The sequence below is a fragment of the Galleria mellonella genome, unplaced genomic scaffold (genome assembly GCF_026898425.1).
Source record: "Galleria mellonella isolate WM207_F2 unplaced genomic scaffold, CSIRO_AGI_GalMel_v1 utg65, whole genome shotgun sequence".
In the NCBI taxonomy this organism is placed as follows: Eukaryota; Metazoa; Arthropoda; class Insecta; order Lepidoptera; family Pyralidae; genus Galleria; species Galleria mellonella.
Genome location: NW_026442138.1, coordinates 1804989 through 1832415, shown reverse-complemented (window position 1 = coordinate 1832415; position 27427 = coordinate 1804989). Strand labels below are relative to the sequence as shown.

The 27427-nt window shown below is 36.0% G+C and overlaps 1 protein-coding gene across 1 annotated transcript in view; it reads left to right on the top strand.

The window, feature by feature from the left end:
* The window catches only part of LOC113519897 (homeobox protein homothorax), a 409098-nt gene that overhangs the window by 52417 nt on the left and 329254 nt on the right, over nucleotides 1-27427 (top strand). The window contains exon 4 of the mRNA XM_052900545.1: nucleotides 20303-20353. Coding sequence (XP_052756505.1) covers nucleotides 20303-20353 — 51 coding nt within the window. The remainder of the gene's footprint in view (nucleotides 1-20302; nucleotides 20354-27427) is intronic.

The window sequence follows — 27427 nt, the reverse complement described above, 5'->3', positions numbered from 1 at the left end:
TTTTATTAATATCGACTTACTGCGTTCATCTTAAAAGATGCAACGAACACTGCAAGGAGATTAACAGACATCTGTCTTTGATTTTTTTTTTATTATTACTAAAATTAATAAATAGACTTGTAATATTTGGTTATTTAATTTAAATTTGAATTATAAAGAGTCTTGTTTGTTGAGAAGGAACGGGGCCGTTCCCTATGGCAGTTTACAGAAGAATAACACCTAAGTTGAGGACTTAGGTAGACGAGAAATGTCAACACATGGGGGGTATCACGGGCGAAACAGTATACTCTGTTATGTCCATGGTACTGCTCATGTCTATAGGCGACGGTTACCACTTTCCATCGGGTCGGCCGTCAGCTTGTTTGCCATTCTAAGTTGCATAAAAAAAATAAAAAAAGGCCTCTCGGTTATTATAAATTGGAGTATGTATAAAATATAAAAGGATTTGCCGTTAGTCGCCACGTTTGGCAGGCGGGTTAGCAACTGCAGTTTAGTTTTTGCGATGTTAGAGGAGGGACATTAAGTTCTCTTAGTCGCCTTTTACGACACCCACGGGAAAGGAAAGGGGTGGCCCATACCCCACACGGTAAATCTAAAATTATATATATATATATATATATATATATATATATATATATATATATATATATATATATATATATATATACACATATATCTAATTATGTGAACGCACATATTGTGTTCTAAAAGAAACTATGAAACATACTGTCTTAATTAAATAATAAAGTCTTCATGTCAGGGGTTGCCAACCCTAGCACAGTAATACAATAATAATTCAATAATTCCTTGCGATCAAACACTACCATTTACCGGCTCTATAATTTCTAGACTTAGTCTAATTTGCCCAGCCCCCCGATACGGAGTGATAGCTCCATTCCTGTCTAAGTACTAATTATTTCCCTGCATTGTTATACTGTGTAATTTATTTGATATGTACTAGCCATTTCATGTCTATTACACTCGTGAATATCGAATATCCAATGTGACCAGTGAAATAAAATAAAAGATATATAAAGGAAATTGTTGCCAACCTCTGTAATTAGGGATTAGTTGTATTGTACCTTTGTCATATTGGGGAAGAAATGCCTCATCACATAATTTGTTGTTACAGTCCAGTTTTGCATAAACGATTATGTCTCCTTTGGAAAATATACTTTACTAGCTTTTACCTGCGGCTTTGTACGCGTGACCAGGATATGGTTACTGACCAGGGGTAGAAAGTAGCCTACAAACTTCTCCATATAATACATCTGCACTAAATTTCATAGTGATTAGTTAAGTAGCTATAAAACGCTATGACGTAACAAGAAACAAATTTTTACATTTATAATAAGGAAAATAAGTAAGGAAAAAAATTGGCATAATAACTTCATTCCTTTGCACAAAATATGACAATGAAACAAAATGTCTTTATAAACCGCCGTCCGGAAATGGTGTTGCGAAAAAATTTAAAGTTCCAAATTCAAATCAACATGTTTGGTGTGTACACGAAAAGTGCAATCAACCCTCCACCGCCGCACATAAGCACCAACAAAGAAAAACACACAGGGGTCAATTCGTCACGCGGCGAAACCCGAGTTATTTGTAGCAGATCAATCAAGATTACCCAGTAATGCGTAACCCTTCGGTCGCTCATACCCCAGGGGCATTGTGATTGTTTCAATGTGTCAATGATTAGGGGCTGACGAAAGTGGAAAGTACTGTTCTCTAATTAGTTCGTATTACTTTGCCGCCTTTTTGGGGTAAAGACGTATGATGTACGTATAGTGTAAACACTGAATGGGCACTAAATATATTTAAAGGTTTTATATGTTAACTATAGATAAAGTTTTTTTTTGGAAATATTTATTTATTTAAGTAACTTTATTGTCAAAAAAGAAAAAATGGTACAAAAGGCGGACGTAATGCTTAGTATAATTACATTTTGTCGTTTGAAACAAAATGACAACTACAAATTTATTGAAAATACATTTTGTTTTTATTATTATTATTATTATTCAAATGTAGTGATACTTGTAGTTATGTCCAATTATTAATTAGAATTCTTATTAAAAAAAATTAAAAACATTTATATATATATATATATATATATATATATATATATATATATATATATATTCATTATTGGACTAGTATATGGATATTGTAACTAAAATATATATTTATTTATTCATAGGAAAACCAAGGCTACATTAGAGCAAAACAATAGAGTTTAGGATCACAAAATAAGCCACTAATAGGTTTTCACAAGTAGCAACAATATAGATACAAGGCGCTGTACACGAAGCAACAAATATAGGAGTTTACAAAAAAAAAAAATATGAAAAAACAAAAAAAAAAGATGAATAAAATACAAAATAAAAATTAATTACAAGTATATATTACCCACCACTATATTTGCAATGATTAATATAGGTATTTCTAATAAACAACTGCATACATAAATTATAAATCATGAATAAAGCACATATTTCAAATAATCTTTGTGTGAAATAAAGAATAAATAAATAAATGTCAACACAACACTAAACATAATATAAAATACTGAATAATAATAATATTTTTTTAATATGGCAAAGCCATTTTCCCGCCAATCTGCTTTCAAAGCCATTAACCATTGTCGCGCACAAAATCCTTATCGATCGCTCGTCCCATAGAGAGTTAACTTTAAAAATTACATTAACAAAAGCCAAAACACATCAGAACCCGCAGATAAGTTATTAAACATTGCACCATTACACTTTAATTTCTGACCCCCCGGGACTCGGGAGGGGAGCCGTTTGGAAATTAAAATAGCAAACGGCCAAGGGCGAGGCGCATGCCTGTTGACAAGGGTTCTTTAATAGTTACTATGCATTGCGTTAAAGTTTATATTTTTTTTTAACTACATATTGTGTTTTTAGTAAAAAATACATACGTACACGCACGCGCTCACTCTCTCTCTCTCTCACACACACACGCACGCAAGCACTCACGCACACACGCACGCACCTTCGCACACACGTTTGCACGCACGCAGGCACGCACACACACACAGACACATATATAAAATCTCTGAAGAGACTTTTTATTTATATGTGTCTTTTATTTTAGTATTATTAATTAAACAAAATATGAATAATTTACAGTAAATTTAGACAGATATTATCTATTTTAAAAAAAAAATATCCAAAAATGGTTCTCGATACTTTTTACTTTAATAATAATATATAAAAACCCCAAATCACGAAGAACCCCAAAGCACTAAATAAGGGTGCCGAATACGCTTACATATTCATAATGCGCCGCGCACTAGAAGCGTTTATTTTTGTTCAAACACACGCGCGTGATCACGTCAGCGGGCACAGGGTTGATTCTCGAACGCTGAACTATTATTCCATTATGTTCGCATGCATTGTGGCCCATCCGAAACAAGGGTAACCCCATATTTGTGTAGCTGGAGTTCTGCCTTGTTTAAAATATGTTCTTTTTTTTTTTATGTCGAAAAACACTTTTTGGCTTGTTTATTTTTAAATGGAGCGTGTGTGAGTGCACTTGAGGTTTTATAAACATGGCCGCGCGTTTATTTGTCTGTTCTGAGAAATAGTTGCAAGGGTTAATATACTGTCTGTATTGGATTTGTTGTTGTAATTCCAGTGATATATAAGTTGAGGTGTTATAAAAATAATCTTCTTCCATAGTTTGTGATGTCAAATGTTTTTGCCGCGCTCACGTCACGGCCATATTGTTTTCGCTGTCACTTACGTCATATAGATATTGGCGTAAGAGCCGTAAGATATTTTCTAATTATAGTTTGCTAAATGGAATTTTTAAATGTCGTTTTGTTTTAAATATAATTGTTATTGAAAAGGTTCATATAATATTAAATTTATTTATTTATTTAATACTTTATTGCACCAACATAACAGGATTTGTTGAACAATTTTCAATAAGTATAGTGTAGTACAAAACGCGGTCTTATTGCTAAGCATTGTTTATCATAATTCATTGAAGCAACACTTCTTAAATTGATAAAGGATAACACATTTTGTCCACGTGGCCTGATGGTTGGGAAGGTTACAATACAATGTTGCCGTTAAGAAAAAAATATTCTTTATATAAAAAAAAAATAATATTGCCAGAACAAAAAATGTAAACAATTAATTTTTTTTAAATATTAAAATTTTACATTCTGTACAATAATTACAAATAGTAGTGCATTTTTAGTAATTTAATTAATCCAGAGGGAGACTTTGTACAAAAGTCGTTTTGCTTGGGCACCTCTGTCCTATTCGTGTTTCTGCCGTTGTGTTTGTATGGTTGTGTTTCGGTATTAAGGGTGGGATATGGCAAGGTACAGAGGAATAACACCTGAGTCCTCAATTAAACTTCAACCATGATAAAAATAAACGTTAAAATAGGTTCAGAAAAAGAAATATTGCCTATCATTTTGTATATAACAGAATACAGCGTAACCAGAAACTCCAATTTTGAGTATTTTAAAATATAAACAATATTTTTTTATACCACTGAGTTGGCAAACAGGTATAATGCCCACCTAATGGTAAGTTGTTGCCGTAGCGTATGAACGCCTGCAATACCAGGGGTATTACGCGCGCGCTGCCGACTTTGAAGGAACCTCTTTATTCCATTTTTAAAGAATCAAATGCTGTACTCTTCTGGGAAAACCTCGACACGATATTTGGAATAAAATGATATAAAAGTCCCAATAAAATAAGCACTGAACTATTTGCACAGACAGGCGGACAAAAAGTCAATAGTTTGTATATATAAAATAAACAAAGTGTGACAGACAAATAGACACACAGCTCTCTAACAGTGCTTTGCGCGTTACAAAGGAATTCTGAAATGAGTGTATTTAGTAATCGCACATCCATCAAACATACTTGATTTTTTGCGAACGTTCCGTTTCACGTAAATCACGTGTAAAGTAAAATAGTTTTTTTTTTTTTTATATACATCTGTCTTTAATACCGAGGGCGTTGCGTAGAACGGATCGCGGATGGTTCCACAATGCGTTCGAAAAAAAATTAATACCTCCATTTAAATTCATAGCGTTGAGCTTGTTTTATACGTTTGCCGCGTTTTTTAAATGAAGGAGTTATCTGTGGTCTACTCTATGGTATTAGCCTTTTAAATAATAGTCGTCGATTAAATGTACATTTATTATTTATGGTAATATACCATTGAGAATATTAGCACTAATATTATTAACATCCTGGATAGGGAATACAAGTTTTTTTTTTTATTGAATAATAATAGAACGGTAAAACTGTCTGCGTTATCGATATACGCTGGCGTGGCACCAGTGAAGGATGATAGGTGAGGATGAAGCTGGTCAGTTTGCCCATCGTGTAGAATTCAACAAGAATTGTTTACGATGGTTTCCAGGGTATTACCATTTAGTATTTATTATTAAGAAAACGAACACATAGTCGTAGTAAAATCTAGTCATTATTTAACCAACTTAATCTAAACGGGTTAGTTATCTAAAACACTTTATCTGTACTTGCCTCGAGCTAGGCCATCCAGTATATAAAAATTAAGCACTATCAATGCACTATCTGATATGGACCTTAAATGTGGACGTTAAGGTGTAAATTGTATTGTTATGCCCTCGGGCAGTCTCGTAATACTTAGCATATAAATTGCAATGATAGAAATATCACTATTGAAGGTGTAACAAAGTACAGTCAGCCGCGAAATTAAGGAGCTAGATATGCATTTATTTAAAATAAGCTTTTATTTATTTAAACTTTAATGCACAGTAAAATTGTATGTACATTTGGCGGACTTAACACCGGACGGTATACTCTACCAGTCAACCATTGGACAAACAGAGAAATACGTAGGCGTTGCATTTTTGAATAGAGAAAAAAAAATAAAGCAATATTTGATAAATTCATATAATATAAACATACACATAAAATATTAAATAAATAAATATATACATACAATAAAAACATACATAAATAAATACATAAAATATTACTATATAAAACAATTAAATAAAACAACTGCAATTATATAATATAACCAAGTGTAAATATGGCGGCCTTAATATCTAATGGCGTTCTCTACCAGTCAACCATGAGGCAGGCAGAAAATTAAGTAGGCGGTGCATTTACTACTAAAATATGTATAAATATTGTTAGGTACTATATATTATATATATTCGTAAATACTTTTACGTGCGACTTCGTGTATCACCGGGATTTTTTTTTAATGGGTGAAGATGGAATGTTAACCCCGCTTGCGTTATCAGTAAACGCTGGCGGGGCACCAGTAAAGGGTAATAGGTGAGGATGAAGGCAAATCAGTTGGTCCATAGTGACCAATTGAGAAAAAATTAACCACTATGGTTTCCAGGGAGAACCGCGTGGAGGTCGACCCGTATTACCGGAATATGTTAATTGACCGTGATTGATAGTAGCCTATATCTTTCTTCATGCTATATAGTATGTGTTTACCAAATTTCATAGTGATTGGTTAAGACGTCAGGGGGCTACAAAGTCCAGAGAGTACAGAGTCCTCGGGAATGGCAACGTATGGGGGGTATCATGGGCGAAACAGTATACTCTGTTATGTCCATGGTACTGTTCATGTCTATAGGCGACGGTTACCACTTTCCATCAGGTGGGCTGTCAGCTTGTTTGCCATTCTAAGTTGTATAAAAAAAAAGTCTGGAACATCTCAGACGGTTGGGCTTCCGAGGCGGCTCACTCCCGGGAAAGATGCAGAAAGCGGTGCTCTTAGATACTGCCCGCATTGTACGCCGGTTTCTCTCCCTGGGGCCCTAAACCTCGGCCGACTGTGCTACTGTCGGGGATTAGTTGCCATCTCCTCTCCTTAAAAGGGGAGATGTGATATAAAGAAATAATATAGTAAGTGAGTATACCACCGCATTACATTAACCAACTGTGTAAACGGTGTTCCGTGTTACAATTATGTTAGACTATCCAATTCTAGCTATGAATCCATTAAATATTGGTGCTGTATTACCATAAATTCCAAACGTTTGTTATGAAGTTATGTTTATCATGTTATAATATACTTTCTTTAATGTACATGGTGTTTTTTAATGTATGAAAGTGTATGGAAATCAAGCTTACGTTAGATAGGGTATCAGTACAAAATATAGGTGTACCTCTGTCCCATTCGTGTTTCAACCTTGAAGCAGTTGTGTTTGCATGGCTGTGTTTCGCTTTGAAGGTTGGGATATGACGTGAATTTACTGGGTACAGAGGAATAACACCTGAGTCCTCAGGGATGGCAACGCATGGGGGGTATCATGGGCGAAACAGTATACTCTGTTATGTCCATAGTACTGCTCATGTCTATAGGCGACGGTTACCACTTTCCATCAGGTGGGTCGTCAGCTTGTTTGCCATTCTAAGTTGCATAAAAAAAAACCTATCACTAAATTTTTGAGAAGTACATATGAAAAGGTATTCGAAAGATGTTTAGTAATACATAATAAATTATACATAAACTAATGAAAATAATACATAAACTAATATTCTAGATCTGTATACAATATTAAACGCGAATCTTTGTAAAAGTGTTTGAATATTTTTTCCATAATCACGTGTATGACATCATAGCTTGAACGTTTTTGATTGAAATTTGTCAAACAGATAGATCATAACTTAGATTTATATCTGCTTTTTATTCCATAAATTACAGCTAGTTCTATTAATGTTAGAAATTTGACAATATGTAAGAATGAATGAATGAGCTAAGATTTTGTTATCGCATAAAGTACTAAACAGATTTGAATGAAATTTGGTACACGGGTAGGTTATGTCTTATAGCACATGGTAAACTTTGTGTACTAATTCCCGCGGGTAAAACCGCGAGAAATAGTTAGTAATTTATAAAAGGAAGAACTTAAGTAAAAAGACCTGTTTTTGCATACCTATACGTATATGCGGTTGACTGTACATTATCTATTTCTATGTAAACACACAATCGTATTTTGTCACACTTTATAGTTGGCAGTGACGTCGTAAATAGTACCTTGTCATACCAACATTTATTTGACATTTCAATTGACGATAATACACGCGTGTAATGTACCGAATGTGACACAGTTCCAACTGGCCGGTTGATTGCCTTTATTAATTTGTTTGTTTGTTTATAAATTAGTGATTTTTCCCAATTGGTCAATATTTGGCACACATATAGTATATAGAACGGAGAAGGACAGACAGTTACTATATTAAAAGGATAGTTTGAACTGATACGACAACATAACTTTCAAGAAAAGAGCATAATTCCCTTTAAAAGGCCGACAGCACACCTGCAGTGCCGTTGGTGTTGTGGGTGATCATGGGCGGCGGTAGTCACTTACCATCAGGTGAGCCGCATTCTCGTTTGCTCCCTGTGTTGTAAAAAAAGTCTAGATTGGTAGCGGCGTGGTGGGCCCAATCGTTGCGTCCTATGATATGGTTGAACACAACGATGGCTGGCTCATCCGTCATACTCGTGAACGGGTGCTTCTAGTAGGGACTGGTTTGTTCAAGAATACTGTGATTGTAGCTGGGTAGCTTTTTATTATTTTTCTTTTTATCAATACGAAATTTGTGATAGTCATTTTAGAGGGAGACTTTGTACAAAAGCCGATTGCTTGGGCACCTCTGTCCCATTCGTGTTTCTACCGAGAAGCAGTTGTGTTTGCATGGCTGTGTTTCGGTTTGAAGGGTGGGATATGACAGTGAATTTACAGGGTACAGAGAAATAACACCGGAGTCCTCAGGAAAGGCATGCCATACTCTGTTATATCCATGGTACTGCTCATGTCTATAGGCGACGGTTACCACTTTCCATCAGGTGGGCCATCAGCTTGTTTGTCATTCTAAGTTGTATAAAAAAATTATATTAGCCATTAACTGTCCACTGCTGAACATAAGCTTCCCCCATAACTGGTTGTACCAGTAGTTGCCACTCTTGGTAGACGGGTTGGCAACTGCAGTTAACCTTTGATGATGTTTTAAGAGAAACGGTACTGCCCATCCCTCGACCGTTAGTGAATCTGAATATATATAAGTCTCTTTTCATTTAAGAGTTTCCTCTTGTCGGTGCAACTAATTCATGCATCTTCTTCCAGCCAGCTCTATCCTAGGCCATATCCTTGATCTCCCTATACGACATGACACCTAGTGTTTCTTTTATCTGTCCCATGTAGTTATTCCTCGGTCTTCCACTTCCTCTTTTGCCCTCTATTTTTCCTTCTACTATGCTCTTTAAAAAATCGTCATGTCTTATAATGTGGCCCAGCATTTTGCCTCTTCTATTCTCTATTATTTTAATTAATGTTCTCTTCTCGTTCACTCTTTTCAACTCTTTCTCGTTCGTTACTTTTTCCGTTCAGCTTATCCTTTCCATTCTCCTCCATGTCTACATTTCGAATGCCTCAAGCATCTTTCTTTCCTTCTGCGTCATTGTCCATGTTTCACACCCATAGTAGCTACCATTAATACGACTTGCATGTTTGTTTGTTGAACCTAGAATCTATATCTTGTGTAGAATAAACATTGCTTCATATCGTGCGGTTAAGTAAATGGACTTTAGAACGGTCTGTCTTTAAAATGTCCATAAAAGCTATACAGTCTCATGAGTGTAGTGGTGGATAGATCCAGGTTCAATTCTTTGTTGAACTAACTGAGAACTGTTTTTTGTTTGTTATATCTCGGCGTTAGAACAGTTCAAATAATCATCATGGTATTTTTAATCGATGATAATGTAAAGGTAACCTCGTCCGCGCTAACGGTATACGCTGGCGGGGCACCAGTGAGAGATGATAGGCGAGGATGAAAAGACAGGTCAGTTAGCCCGTCGTGTTAGTGTATTCATACACTTGAAATTCAGCACGATGTTTTCCAGGGGGACCGCGTGGAGGTCCATCTGACAGAATATATTGCTAGCAATGGGTCTAGTAGTCTGCAATACTAACAATCCTTTCCCCCCAAACATATCCAAGTCACGTGTAAAGACTATTGGTAAACAAATATCAAAAATGGTCAAACTCGATTTCCAGTATAAACGAATGTTAAAGTACCAAAATGTCCAATCAACACAGATTTACAATCCAAATAATAGTTCTAACGACGCATACACCATTTAGCCGACTGCTCCGGTGTGAGTCATTATGCAACACCTTTATTGCCTCCTCTAATTCCCTCGCAGCCCTCACATCGCGTTAATGCCCGAAAAACTGACCTTCCGGGTACAAATGGCCCCCTGAGGAACGGTTAAGTAGGCAACTATTGCATTTACCCAGCGCTTACACTTGCCATGTACACAGTGGGCCGGTTGATGTGAATTCTGGACAAAAAAGTTGTAATAAATTAATATAAAAATAAAGAACTAGTTTAAAAAATGTATAAAATCATTTTGAAAATAAACACTTGATTAAAATATTAATAGCTAACTTTTCGTCTTCACTGACCGAGATAAAAAAATAACCTATTTCGTATAGTAAGTGTGCACCAAATTTCACAACGATTGGTTGAGTCAGTAAGGCACTGGAACTAAGGCAAAACAATGTTTGTTTGTTTATAATTTTCATTTATAATATTTGTAAGGATTCATTGTGTCTGATTACCGACCTTTTTTACAAAAGAAAGGTAATGACGATTTGTATAAGTAGACGACGTAGTAATAATGATAGACAATTGCTACTCTTTCTCTGACGTATACCTGTGTAACAAACCGCACCACATTTGAAATAGTACAAAATATACAGTGATGGACAGGGCGATGCGAAGTTGCGCGCGCAGAAAAATTTTAGATTGTCATTCTTTTAAAATGCGTAGACGTTTTAACAATTTGTTGAATATTTCAATTATCTTAAATTAATTTAAATTAGGTGCAAACTGAAAATCTGCGTTGAACGAACATCAGTCCCATCTGAGTTTGTACCTATTGCCAGACATACGGGTACTTCGAAATGTATTTATTAATATATGTATTACTAACTTTGTAATTTTACACCGTATTTGTAAAAAATGGCAATATTATTACTGTTTTTATTACTCATTTCCCATAACCAGTGATTCTAAAGTTATCCATTCTATCTAAAACGAAAATATCTGTTATTGTATTGTTATAAAACATTTTATGGCTGTGTATTTATAAACTGCCATAAGTCGCAAACGCGCCAGCTGATCGATGATAAAATGACTATGTTTTATCACTTAACGTCTCAACTAAACAAATAATATGTTATTAGAGTATTATACGGTTAAAGCAGCAAATTGTACGTTACCGGACAACTGTCAAAACCGGACGTCGGAGGCGGGGGCTTCGTAAATTAATAAATCATGCATCCAGTCCTCTAGTGACAAAAATCACATCAGAAATTACAGGTCACAAATCGTCACACAGCACGGCTATAAATCAACTTGAATTCTTTGTGAGATAAAAAAAGAAACTAAGCAAATACCCCGGGCCGAGTCTTCTACCTGCCCTCGTATCTTTTGAATACTTTTCTTGTATTAAAATAAAATTTTAAAGGCACGGATTCCGGGGCAAAAAATGCACGAAAAACGCTCCTTTCATTATGTGCATCTCTTTCTTTCGCGCTGTAAGCTATCTCCGTCTAATAGGGATGACGCCTCACAAGCTAAATCCGAAGCGTCGTTTAGACATTTTTAGCTTAGATTTTAAGCGATGTTTTGTTCGACTGGCCCAATATAGACATTTAACTGTACAACATCGACTAGACCAGGACAAACGTTAATAAGTGGCACGCTGTATAATTTTTAGAATAAAAAAAACAAACTTGCATAAGTTCTTGTTAGTTATGAATAAAATTCGATAATTTACATATTTATGATAGGGTCGACACGAAGGCTACGCAAACAAAAGATCCGTCCCACGACTAGAGTTCTTTTAATTCCCGCATAGAGCTCAAACAAAAGTTAAACAACCAAACCTCATTTTATAGACCTTCGTTTATGACTGCGATATTCAGTAGGCACCATTTTGTTAAGAATATTTATGGCATTTTTTGTACGACTCGAGGAGAAATGACTGATATTTGACGTTTACAAGTGTACCATAAAGACACGTTCATTACGCGCCTTTACGATTAGCAGTAAAATGAGGCAAATAAAACATATTCGCACGTCGTTTTCCGAATATGTAGTGATTAAACGCGATCGCTGTCGCAGAAACAATCGCGCGACATGTTGTCGCCGTTGCCAACGCACACGTGATGCGCTTGCGATACGTCCCCGTTGCGCACGCGCATACTATAAATAAAAATTTTCGTTACAACACACCATGTTAATACACTATAATTTTAATTTTGAACTACTTCAGTAGCGGCGATCAGGCGCATATTTTAGTTAAAAAAAAAGACTAAAAAATTCACCTGCCCGTGGTCGATCGTATAAAAAGTTATTAAATAGGAGGCGACTTAACCAAATTACTAAACTCGACCTCTGTATTATAGAATAATTTACCATTAAAAACTGTGGCGTGGCATGCGCGACTTTAAATCATATGTTTCTCTGTGACAAGTGTCAAAATCGCTCGAGACATGTTGATTTATTAAAAGTCCGCCGAGATCGATCGGCCGGCATCTTAGGTAGCGTCTCGGTGCTTTATTTTATCTTATAAATAGATTTTTTATTACAAATTACAGGGTACCACGTTTTGTAGCGATTTTGATGCCATCGTTTGTCCGCCACTTGTGGTAATAACCGTCGTTTAATATGTTACATCATTATGCACTTTAATTTGTTCTTAATAGAGTTTGATATTCATTGGTTTAAAACAGCTCCTTCTTTCCATCGCTCGATCGAACCTTACGAATTAATGATGAGTTCCGTAGTTTTTTTAGGATTCAGGTAGCGAGTAATACAAGTCACCACACAACCTGAGTTTGTTATGCACTAGCACAGTGGTGAATTTGAAAGAAATGTAGTCAAAAAATTAAAATATTTTTTAAATTGTTATAATGGTAGCAGAAGAAGTAAAAGTAAATGATTTACAATAGGGTCCTTTTTTTGGAAAAGTTTTTATCGGTTCTGGAAACTAAACCTTTTGAGTTTTACTAAAATATTTAGAAATAAATAATTTTTACACTAAATTCACTGCACAGTATTTATTTATTTATTCTTTATTGAACAATAAAACTTTGTACAAGTGGCGAGCTTAATGCCGTATGGCACATTGTGTATGTATGTATGTGTTACAAGTTCAAATCACATTATAATTTTCCGACCAATATTTACCGATAATTTATACAAGGGTTTATAAAATTTACTGTCACGTAGCAATTCTTTTAAAACCTGAGGCGCTTGAAGTTAAATTGTAACCTGTATTTGTTACTCAAAAATTCGTGTACGTTTTTGCGTGTGACACAAAATATTAAGTAACTCTTGCTTCATCACACTTATTTACATTTTGTACATTTTGTACAAAATTAAGGTAACAATCTCGACCACTATAGTATTATACAACTGTAGTTATGGCTCCACGCGAGTCTTACTCCCGTTGACTGTCACAAAAGGGCTTACATGAAGGCATTTATTCAATTATACAAACAATGCACTATTTCGCCTGAAAGTGCACAATGGGGGAACAATAAAAGCTCAGGTAAACGTTATGAATAGAGAAAACGGCGATTGTCGTTGCAACAAAGATTTTTGGGACGAGTCAAAAGTTATTCTGTACGGATTGTTTATTTTTACAAAATGAACGGATATAGAAACTTTTTTGTGTAATACTTTTGAATCAAATTGACAGTGGTGAAGCAAACGTACTTACGAGTATTTTGATTCGAAAATCTTTATTTAAAACATTGAGGTATTGTGACCTATTAATGTATAAAGGACACACTGTGTACAAACATCATGTCTTAGACGCGAAGAAAAAAAAGTTTACTTATATTTCTTATTAACTATGACCATATTTTAGGAAAAAATATCTATATCACTGCTGGGTAAAGGTCTCCCTATGCACTGCCATAAAGAACGGTCCTGAGCCACCTGCATATACTGAATATACAAATAATAATATTTGAAATATATTAATCAATTCATTGTAAAGCAAAGGGATTGTTAGCAATGTGGACTACCAGTTCCATTGCTAGCAATATACCCTGACAGGTCGACATCCACGTGGTCCCCCTGGAAACCATCGTGCTGAAATCCTGGCGTATTCATCACGATGGGCTAACTGACCTGCCTTTTTATTCTTCACTCATGCTCTACCAGCGTTCACGATTAGTTCGGGGCTACCATTCCATTATAATTTATTAAAACAAAATGTCATAATTGTGCAAGATAGCATAACTTCACAATAAATAGATATAGAATAAATGCAGAATTTAAAATTGGAACTCTATCTTTATAAATATAAATTTATACAACAACAAACAACACACTACAACACTGCAATAGTTCTTGCGCATAATGACGTCTGCACTTAATCCAACTTCACTAGAAATCTTACTTAAACACGAGATAAAATTGTCTCGTATTTATCCAACGCACAGATTTCTTGTAAACTCGCATTGTTTACTCACTAGCGTCACGTATCTCACGCTGTCGTTATTTATTATGATATTAATAGAATTTGCATAATATTTATTTATTTATTTAGTACTTTATTGCACCAATATAACATGACTTGTTGAAGACTTTTCTTTAAGTACAGTGTAGTACAAAAGGCGGACTTATTGTTAAGCAATTTTTTGCAAACTACCTTTTTTTTTATACAACTTAGAATGGTAAACAAGCTGACGGCCCACCTGATGGAAAGTGGTAACCGTCGCCTAGAGACATGAGCAGTACCACGGATATAACAGAGTATACTGTTTCGCCCATGATACCCCCCATGCGTTGCCATTCCTGAGAACTCAGGTGTTATTCCTCTGTACCCTATAAATTCACGCCATATCCCACCCTTCAAAGCGAAACACAGCCATGTAAACACAACTGCTTCACGGTAGAAAAACGAATGGGACAGAGGTACCCAAGCAATCGACTTTTGTACAAAGTCTCCCTCTGGTATAACCTTTAGGTAGAAGGATTATAATGTTTTTCATTCATCATCATATCAGCCTTTAACTGTCCACTGCTGAACATAACCCCTTTGGAGGGTTTTTCAAGTAGTTTCCACATTTGACAGGCGGCTTGGTAACCGCAGTTAGGCTTTAGAGATGTTTTAAGAGGGACGCTGCTGCCCTTTCTCCTCCTTCCCTTATTTGCCTCTTACTACCCTTATGTGAGAGGAAGGGTGGCTTATTCTATGCCGGAACCGTACGGCCATATTTTTTTTCTATAATAATATATTATTATCTTGTAAACTTCTCAGCCTTTAAAACTTATAATTTTTTTTAAACAAAATTCTCTTATGTAAGGGAGATGGCAAATTAACCCTCGGCAGAAGCACAGTTAGGTTCAGGGTCCCAGGGAGAGAAACCGGCGTAGAATGCGGGCAGTATCTAAGAGCACCGCTTTCTGCATCCTTCCCGGGAGTGAGCCGCCTCGGAGTACCAACTGTCTGAGGTGGTTATCCATGGTTACGATAAGACCGTTCACCGACAGAACGATTAGGTTGAGTTCAGTGAATGGATTTCAGTGAAATTTGAGACACGGTTAACCCTTCTTTGCATAATGGTGGAAATTTCCATCATAACATTGAGTGCCCAAAAATTATATAAAAGAACAAGTTCACTTTAAGTTGATCGTTTCTGGATACCTTTTTAATGTCAATTGCAGAAAAAAAACATAGCTGTCAAATTTATTTTTTTAACAATTTTTCTTTTAATTTTGAACATAAATTACATAACCTTGATTCATTTTACCAATAAAAAAAAATCATGCAAAGAAGGGTTAAGTTAACTAACTTAGCATATAGGAAATTTATACTGATTCTTTGGGCAACGCCGCGGGATACAGCGAGTACAAAGGAAATATTTCAACGAATTAAGCCTTATTTTACAAAATAAATCCAGTTGCGACATCTATTACAATAATGTCTGCGCTCCTAAAGCACCCATTAGATATATCTATAGTGCATTTTAAATCTCCGTGTGATACAAAAATTGTTACTTCAAGACACGATATCGGCCGATCGCATGGCTTATTAGCATTTAATTGGTGCTGTCGAAAAGTGGGGGGCTTCACGGGTCGCTGCCCCCCTAAATGAGGGACTTCCTCGCCCGAGGGTGGGGGAGGGGCTTTATTTACGTGTTCACATGTATGCGTATGCCGTATTCCACGCTCGGACACATTAGGATTGGTCAGCCCGTTCGTCGGGGGGCAATTTTGGGGAATCCATCTTGTTCCAACTCGGATATGTAACTGGTGTGTAATTGTGGATTGTAGACTTGATTATTACGATATTATATTAAGTACGCGACCCACACGTGGTTAGGTAAAAAAAGGATGGAAAATTAATTTGCATCTCTATTTAATTAATCTTTTCCATTATTTTATTTCGACTTTTAAACGACACAAAATGGACGTCAAAATCAATTGTATTTTTTGGGTGTGTGCAATTAAATTTTGGCTTAGTTTTTGGAGCGACTCTACTGCCCATCTCTCGACTAGAATAGAAAACGGTCTCCATTTTGAAATCGCTTTAAAAAACACCAAAAAAAAAAGTAAATTAACTAAAGTGTAATGAAAGAATGGACTCTCGTAATGGTATTATTGATATTTATTAGCTCCCCGTCGTCCCCAGAGGGGGGTTCGAGAGGTATTTCTGATTGATAGTAAAACAGCGTGTAAACAGTAAATGTTGCAATGAAACCACTTTATTTATGGCGTTCGCTTGTAGATATAGGTACCATGCATTTATGGGAGGTGAAACGAGCTCTGTATGATGTCTCTAAGCTATTTAAATTTGGAATCTTCTGATGGTCGTGGCTTCGATTTCTGAACAATACAAACATTTGTGTGTTTGTTTCTAATAGTTTGGATGTTTTTTCTATGTATAATTTCTATGATAATCAATATATGAGCCTTTAATTGTCCATCACTGAACATCAGCCTCCCCTTGGAGGGTTTTGCCAGTAGTTACCACGCTTGGCAGATGGATTGGCAACCGTAGTTAAGCTTTGGAGATTTTTTAAGAAGGACGCTGTTGCCCATTCCTCGCCCTATCTTGGTCGCCTCTTACGACACCCATGGGAAAGAAAGGGGTGGCTTTGTAATGAAGGGATAAATGTTTCTTTTAGTTACGTTACGTTAGTTAGTTAGTGAATTTACTGGGTACAGAGGAATAACACCTGAGTCCTCAGGAATAACAACGCATGGGGGGTATCATGGGCGAAACAGTATACTCCGTTATGTCCATGGTACTGCTCATGTTTATAGGCGACGGTTACCACTTTCCATCAGGTGGGCAGTCAGCTTGTTTGCCATTCTAACTTGTATAAAAAAACCTAGATTTTTTTTAATGGGTGAAAATGGAACGGTAATCCCGCCTGCGCTGGCGGGGCACCAGTGACGGATGATAGGTGAGGATAAAAAGGCAGGTCAGTTAGACCATCGTGACGAGTACATCTGGAAATCAGCACGATAATTTCTAGGGAGGACCACGTGGAGGTCGACCTGACAGGGTGTATTGCTAATTGTATTATCCCCCCCCCCCCCCTCTTCTCGCTATATAAAGACACGGTTGTGTAAATAATGGTTTTAATACCTAACACATAAATATTTAAATCTTACCTCATTAAGATCTCAAATAAATACAAAAAAAAAAATGTTTCTGGAGATTTCCGATGAGATAAAATATAAAAATTATTATAATTATATGTCGAAGACAACAATTATTGTTCATAATCAATACGTCTTAAAACATATTTATGGTTCAGCAATAAATCAACTTCATATGAATCGTGGCGAGTAACTAAACTCTTATTGCGAAGGCATAAAGTCGACAATTGTCTAATTGGTATCATCTGCTGTTTCCCGCTAAAATACATAGAGGCTTGTTTATGGTTTTGCCTATAATTTTTATAGTGCATCCCCCGCTCTGTGTAACAAATGCAATGTGCAATCTCTTACGCAAGAGTTATTTCGCCTTAGCTGTGAATTTATAAAGGAATTGTTTAACATATGCAACAGATAGGTGTCACAGTATATACTGTGATGTCCATATAGTGGTCATGTCTGTGACCGTTAGGTGGACAGTCCATCAGACTGTTTGTCAATCTGAGTGACTGAAAAAAATACCAATTGGTCAAGTCCAAACACCAGAATATAATGTTCAGTGCTGGCCAAGTAAAAAGTTTACAAACTCACGGAGCGTTTTTTAACCGCACCCGCTGCGGCTAAAAAACGCTAACGGAGCGTTTTTTAGCCGCAGCGGGTGCGGTTATTCTTAAAATAAGTTTAGTTTTTAAGTTTATCCGTTACAAAGAATCAGTTCTTTTTTCTTGATAATATTAGTATAAATAAGACTGTGATAGTAGATCTAGGAGTGTGTGTGTGTGTGTATGTGAGTGAGCAAGTAAGTGTGTGAGAGAGAGACGGAGAGTATCTACGCAAGACAGCAACCGCGGCGGGCGCGTTTAAAAACCGCTCCGTGTGTCTGTACCTTTAGTGAAGTTTTATGTAAATCGGGTCATTGTTTATACGGCCGCCGACTCGAATGGCGGATTGTTCAGCACATGAGGTTTTTTTTCGTTAATTTAATCCGTTTGCCACTTAGCACACGGTGTGCGACGCCGTTTTGTAATTTACAGTAACAGTTTTATTGTAATTTACAATTACAAAATATTGTGCATTGCATACACGTGTAATTTGTGTCAATTTGTATGTACACCGCTCTGTGTAAATATATTGTTTTAAAAAAAAAACTTATCACGTCTTTGCTCGAATAATGCCTGAAAAAAAAGTTCGTGTGTTTATCTAAGATATGGCCTCTTTACGTACGGAATGTCATTAAAATTCTTTTCGCTGTTTTGTGCTTAAAAATTAACTTTTTTTTTTCTTGTAATTTAGAATGGCAAACAAGCTAACGGCCCACCAGATGGAAAGTGGTAACCGTCGCCTATAGATTTGAGCAGTACCATGGACATAACAGAGTATACTGTTCCGTTCACGATACCCCCCATGCATTGCCATTCCTGAGGATTCAGGTATTATTCCTCTGTACCCTGTAAATTCACTGCCATATCCCTTCAAACCGAAACACAACCATGCAAACATAACTGCTTCACGGTAGAAACACGAATTAATATAATTAATAAATAAAAACACAGATATAAAAAAAAAATTGCATATTTATAAATATTATACATCTAATAAAAATGTTTCGCTTCTAAATCGCTCTAATCGCGCAGTGAGATCGTAGCCTTAGAATGCAAGCGGAGATAAATTCCATTAAATATTTACCCAGCGAGCACACTGGCATCTAATTGGGACACACTACTTATTACATTACTCGTACCGATTTACTTATAAGATAATTTTGTAATTAACAAATTTCTAAAAGAGAACACGTCATAATTAAAAATAGGCTTAATGAGCACCGTGCCTGTGCCTAGTGTCGATAGTGTGTTACGAAAAAAAAAAATCCTGACAGCGGGCATGCATGATAGTATCACATTTCCGGTCAGGTTCAGTTAAATGTCGAAAAAAGTGTTTCTTAAGTAAGCGCATAGATTAATAACATACAGACTGTTATTAATTTAATCATGTCAGTGGAAACTACGTTGCCTATTAAGGCAGTATATGTTTTTACTCTTTGACTATTTCGGCTGTATGCTAATTGGACTGGTTTCGTATAAACTCGATTCCATTTTCAAATATTTCCTCTTCACATGTCATGTTTTGAATATTCGACTACGTAATATTGATTAAAGAACCCGCCCAAGTAAATTGGGGTCATTAGCCTTAATCACTGTTGACACTTGGAGGTGAGAAAAATTATTAGCATTCATTATGTATAACATGACAATTTAAAGAACGAATGTTTCAGCGTGATTCCAACGAAATAATTATAAACAAAATACACAAATATTTTAAATTGTTGTTGCGATTTTGTTGTAATAATGTTATAAAAAGAATGCCATAGGCATATAACGGGTCTGTCTGAACTATTCTTTGACGTGTGCGCGCGCGCAGCCAACCGAACGAGCATTTTATTAACCACGTACAGGCATTACGACCCGGTTACGCTCGTCATTAATCTACCACGAGTAAAGTGCCTGCTTACATTATAATATTCACAATACTGTGAACTAATTGTTTATAATAAATACTGTTTGCATTTATTTGTATTTAATATCCCTTTGTTTCTCTGTTTACAGATACGCCAAGAAAAACCTTATTACATAGCAGACCCAGAGGTAGACTCATTAGTAAGTATACCAAGTTTTTATTACGTCCACCGTCCTCCCAAAACATAAATAAAATACTTAGGATCAGTTTAATACTCTATAAAATTGTGAACATTTTATAGTTCACTTCTCGAGCGACCAAATAATTTACGATTTGATTAGTTAAAGAGCTGTCTAAAATTAACCACAGGTAAACGAGAAATATTTCTCGGAATAACAAAATAAGGGAATAAGATTTAAAAAAAAAAAACATATAAAATGTCACTCATAAAAAGCTGAATCGCACCGTGCGCCTCCCGCGGCTAGCTCGGACAAAAAGTGAAATAATAAAAATAAGATGGCGGCCACCCACCGCCGCCGTTCGACACGGATACTTAACCGATTTTTAACAAATAAAATCTAAGGCATTACGAATTGCCGGGCAAGCGGGGGCAGCGAGCACAGTGTTTGACTTTGTTACAGAAATCAAATTAGATTAAAGCTCGCCCATCGCCGCTCTGTTGAGGACGCCGTAATAAAAAAATTACACGCCATAAAAATAGTTGTAAAATTACTCTACTTTCAAATTACCTATTAGTGTATAAGATTAATGTGTCCAATTATAACATAAGCACCATTATAACGTAATGCAGGAATGTTAAACACAATGCCACCAGGTTCAACGACATAAATCAGGCTTATTAAAATAGAATTTAAAAACAGTAGCACGACAGCGACGTAACGCCATAAACTAAGATGTCAGCTTTACCTGCAACATGGCACTGATAAGCGCCATTCATGCACTCCTCGAGTTTTAAACCCGCTTAGATAAGGTGCACAAACATATCCAACGACATCCGGGCACAAAACAAACTTCGCCTCGAAAATGGGTAAATTTTCGTTTTTGTCCCGGAGCCCGTGACATATGGTGCCACTGTGCTCGTGCACATGTTTGCACAGTGCGTCGATTTACGACTAACATTGCCCTATGCGAGTTCAGTTCCTCGTCTAACATAATACGAAGTTCTTAATACAATTTCACAGCCATAAACTCGATTCATAGCATCCGAGCTCGTCCGATTGAGTTTTCGATCATTTCTTCCAACAGTTTTCCGTATAATTTGCTTCAATTAAGATTCCTTTGCCTTTTGTGTGCTATTCGCAGCGATATGTATGCATGAGCGGCCACATGTCCGTGTTTATTACACAATTTGTATCAATTCATGCCTTATATCGGCAAAGGGGATTACTTGGGCGTTGTTGACTCGAAGGACAATTCCCCAATAACGCTCGAGGTGGTTGTTTTTGTGTGGCCAACTGTCGAGTCCTTATATTTGCGCGGTTATTGTCCACACAGCATAGGTATTCAGCGTGAGCAGAATTATTGCCACTAACAAGCCAGTGAAGAGCCGCTTGCAATGTGTCGGCGCGCGGCACGCGGCGCGGCGCCCAGTTGTCACCATTGACTTGCCTGGCCCCGTTTATATGTCGTTCATTTAACTTTTGTGATATCAACGTTATTACTATTTATATCTCTTTGTACACGCCTTAATGGTGTAGTAGTATACACTACGGGCGTATACGTTGGCGGCCTTAATATGGTCCGCGGATGTTGCAAGAGGGACATCTAGTTATTTTCATACCCAGTTGCTACGTCTCATCGTTTTCTAATATTTTTTATTGAAAAATCAAATCAAAATCATCTTTATTCAAATACATTTGTTAACAAGCACTTGTAAATCGTATTTTTTTATAAATCAGCTGCAGGGTTCGGAAAATTGTCATTTAAAATTCCAAGAACTCTGAGTTCGTAATCAGAATCAGGAACATAAAATTAATTTAGTTCTTAAACCTCGTAATATGATTCTAAATCAACTTTTTATTTCTTCCTTACTGTAAAGACAATTTTAAAGTCATCATTTGTCATGAATAATGTTAAATTTTAATTAATCTGATGATATTTTAAAGAAATTACACATTGGAGGTCATAACAATAAATGTAATTAAAAACTTGATTTGTTTTAGACATAACTGCTTTATCTATAATATCAATTTGTGTTAATGTAATTGAGATTAAAACGGATTTAAATCAACGTTATTATCACCAAGAAAATCTAAACGCCATTTTGTGCGAATTTATTACTTTTTTAATTGATGTGCCCAAGTTTGCCAACCTCAAAAAACAAACTGTATATGAAATTTTTTTCCGAATCGTTTAAAGATTGTACTCTAGAGTAGGGCCAAAGCGATAGTTTTATTATTTAAAAACCAACAATGGGTATTTATTGACCGCATTTAGGATTGGATACGGCGAGCCGTGACGACGACCCGTGGCTGTTTGCTCATGTCACATCTGTGTTTGGTTTGTCACTGCTTTTTGAGGCATTAAACTTCGTCAAATATTGCTGGGCGTGCAGTAGCATGAGTAAACACAGATCTTTTACAAGTCATTAGTAAGTGATAGGTGGGGTTAGTGTTATGATTATACTCGTTTAACGTTGATATGGCAGTTGTTTTTTTTTTAAGATTGACGCAAACTAAGGAATTTTCAGAGCCAGTTATCTATAATGGAAAAGAATTTTAATAAAGAATTTCTGAATTGTAATATTTAGATATTGGATAAGATCCTGACTACAGATAATAATAAGACTAGAGTATAGATAAATTATTTATCCAAAAGTTAGTTATCCAAAGACCGAATGAGGTTATTAAACAAACAACAAATTGAAATTCGAACATCCGAACATTATTTGAACATAACTAAATATAACGGATATTTAAGGCTTTACGGAATGTTTATTTACGTTTCTTTTTCTTTCAGTGCGAACAATTAGTAAATTGTTGATGTTTTTTTTTTAATCAAGAGTCGTCTTTTATATTTTCTCTATTACTCTTTGAAGACATAGGAAATAGAAGGTCACATTTGTATAAGTACTTAACCTAATTAGTGTGTACAATAATCAAATTGTATATATTTTTTAGATATTTGAATTTATCGAATTACAGAACCGATATGAAAGAAATAGTTCTTATAGTAGTGGTCTATATTTTAAAGGGTAATTTTGTTGGATACTTTTTACTTAATACGTTTGATTTTTAACTTTGGGAGTTTAATATAAACATTTTGAAAATATATATATGTCTAAAATTGACTAAAACTGTTTTCTCAATTTGAAGTAATAAAATTCTCTCAGACACTGTAAGTACCAGGGCTCCATAACGCACAAGTAGGTCTGTAATATCAATTAAAGCTGTGGACGATAGCGCCACCCTTGTGTTTGTTCAGACGTCAACACAAGGCGCAGCAGATAAAATGTGTGTAACATCGCTTACACTTGCCTTGCCACTGTCTGTTTGTCCAGGGGGCACACTCCACTGACGGTGTATGCTGTTCAGGGCTTTAACATTGTTTAGGCAGTTATTACACTGTCGTGTCGTCAATGTGATTTAGTACAAAATATATTGTAATGGAATATTAGCAGCAAGATCACCATTTAAAACACGGTGACACCCCTGAAGACCTACTTGAACCAGTCGTGGCTTGAAGCTAGTAGGTTCACCGATGTAGAGCCCATTTTGAACAATAGAGATTTAAACACAGATTTATTACTTAATAAATATAAAATTGTGTTATGAAAAGAGCCTCTGACAATGAGAATTCCCGTCGAGGGTTTTCCAAGAGACTACAGCATGGGGTTCTTTAAAAAAGGGGTAAAGAGGTTTCTTCAGGGTCGGCAAAGCGTGCATTGGCCCTTGGTATTGTAGGTGTTCATAGGCTACAGTAACCGCTTACCTGATGGTGGGCCATATGATTGTTTGCTGCCTCAGTGATATAAAATATAAATAAATATGTTCATGATTCTAATTGATAAAAAAAGGTAATTAGAAGCATTTGCCCACTATCGCCGTTGTGATGAACGTAACATTAAATATGCCCATATTCTACCTAACATTTAATCCAATGTGGCTGTGGTACTTAGTATCAGTACATATACAATTATATATAGTATATACAAATAATAGTATGTATATATATATATTAATAATATATATATATATATATATATATATATATAATGGAATGAGCTCCCTGCCGAGGTTTTTCCAAGAGACTACAGCATGGGCTTCTTCAAAAGGGGGGGTAAGAAGGTTTTCAGGAAAGTCTTCAGGGTCGGCAACGCGCGCGTAATACCCCTGGTATTGCAGGCGTTCATACGCTACGGTAACCGCTTACCATCAGGTGGGCCGTATGCTTGATTGCCACCAAAGTGGTATAAAAAAAATCATTTATATATAGTGTATACGATTCTAATCATTCCTTATTAACATTCGAAATCTAAAGCTGCTGCGATAAGTAAAAAACAAAAATATCGTCAATGTCCAACCTGAAGCAAATTAAGAGATTAATCCTATTATCGTTTGCTGTACTTGGAGTGGGGGGTATTATTTTCAACTCGCACCACAAGTAACACTTGTAAATCATCAATCAAAACTAAATAAGTCGAACGTTTTGATAATTCGGCCCGCGTCCCGGAGTGGCAATCAGAAACAAATCACGCCGCTATTAAAACGGCATTAACCGGCCGTGTTTTAGATATGTATCGATTCGTAAAAAATCGAGCGATTAGATCTCCAAACAGAATCAAACAATATGGCGTGATAGGATCTGCGGAGGTATTCGCTCGGCTAGTCCTCTGCTGTCCAGTGCTTTTAGGGCTTATTGCACTGTCGTTTATATATAGGATCATATATCTTAGAATCATAAGTTTAGGATATATCAGGCTCATGCTCGAGTCACACTCACTCGTGACTAAGGATCACGAACTGACTCCGAAACTAGTCGAGCTTTTTCGATCTAATTACACGTAAGTTAAACCGGTAGTTATTACATTAATATATAATGATCGTGATATAAAAGAATTGTTTTATATCTTCATGCCGGATCGTTTACGGGGTAATGGAGAGAACCGAGTGCCAAAGGTATCTCCCAATAAAGTGAACAATTTTAAAATTTCACAAATTTACTGTTATTATTAAGTTTCGTAAGTATACGTTGTATTTTAAAGTAAGAATACTCAGCTAGATTTATGTGTATTTTAGTCGAAGAAACACGACTAGTTTTGAGACTATCCAGGACTCTTAATCATGAGCAGTCGTGACACGAGCGCGACATTAACTGCATGTCTGTATATTAATAATTTAAAACTTATTTTGTAAAATATTTGCATAAACATTATGTCTGTTGATTAGACGACTCGTGGTCATTATTACTATAAGATATTGTAAATTTTACTGATATTTTTTTATTTGCATTTTGAACGAATAATTTCGTTTTGACCCTTTTAATTTCACATAGTGTTACTTCCTTTAATAATATATACATGTTCGTACGTGAATGATGGAAACCAAAATAGATTTTCATCATTATTATAATTATTTCAGCCGTTATCTGTCCTCTGCTGGAGATAGATCTCTCCCTTAAAGGGGAGTTCAGCCAATAGTTGCCACGTTTGGTAGGCAGGTTGACAACGAAAGTTAGACTTTGATGTTGTTTTAAGAGGGACGCTGCTGCTCATCCCACGACCATTATGTTCTCCTAGTCGCCTCTTACGACACCCACGGGAGAGGCAGGCACCCAAATTCTATACCGGAACCAAACGGCAAAATTGATCTTAATAGATCTAAACCGTAAACGATATTATAAATTTTAATGACATTTTTTTTTTTATACAACTTAGAATGGCAAACAAGCTGACGGCCCACCTGATGGAAAGTGGTAACCGTCGCCTATAGACATGAGCAGTACCATGGACATAACAGAGTATACTGTTTCGCCCATGTTACCCCCCATGCGTTGCCATTCCTGAGGATTCAGCTGTTATTCCTCTGTACCCAGTAAATTCACGCCATATCCCACCCTTCAAACCGAAACACAGCCATGCAAACACAACTGCTTCACGGTTGAAACACGAATGGGACAGAGGTACCCAAGCAATCGACTTTTGTACAAAATCTCCCTCTGGTAAGATAATAAAAAAATAAAATGTGTTGTAAATATCGAATTAATATAATGGATTAGACAGGATCCTATATTACGTATGACAGTGTAATACTCCCCTAAGTGTGACCTCGCTTCCTCGGCCCGAAGCTTGATCGTTCGTTTACATTTCAAAAATGTTTCATTGCTGATTCACTATAGAATACACTATAAAATATATTATAGAATACACATGAGTTTATGTAATAGGGCTGCGATTTCTACATTCATAAAACGAGAAAATTCCCAATTAAACATTATTTTTATTTTGTTTGTATATTTATAAATCGTGACATAGTTCCAATTCCTACACAACATGAGGGTTGTGGTCCCGCCATAGAAAAGGCCACCTTTTTCTTTTCCATGGGTGTCGTAAGAGGAGACTAAGGGAGTTAAATTATCAAGGGATGAGCAGCAGTGTCTCTCTTAAAACATTTCCAAAGCTTAATTTCGGTTGCCAAACCGTCTGGCCAAGCGTGGCAACTATTGGCAAACCCCCCCCCCCCCCCCTAAAGGAGAGACTTATGTTCAGCAGTGGACAGTTAAAGGCTGATATGATGATGATGATGATGATATACTAATAGCTGCCTTCTGTGTTATAAATAAAAAACTAGGGAATAAACCCTATCGATTGTAATAATCATAAAAATCGATTCAAAACCGGTAAACACATCGCGTAACACACAAAAATATATATCGACTATTCGAGAAACAAATTCTGTTTGAAGTCGTTTGAAACTTTAAAACGGATTAATTCACTTAGGCTTATGCATACGAGACGTCAATACACCTCCTCTTGCAACATACAAAAGATATTTTTCGAGTTGGACATGTTTATATTGTTTTCTAATGGCTGTCTTAAAATCGTAAACACTTATTTACAGTGGTGTTTACAATTGTGGCCAAGTTAATCGAACTCACTTTACATATCACTCAGGCGTAAGGTTAATCCGCAAATGTTTACACTAAATTGTCATGGGCGGCTTGCCAATTAGAAGCGCCCACTTCTCGGAATAATACTTTATAAGTGTAAACGAATTAATTATAATACACTCAATCTAGGCAACATGCAAAAAAGT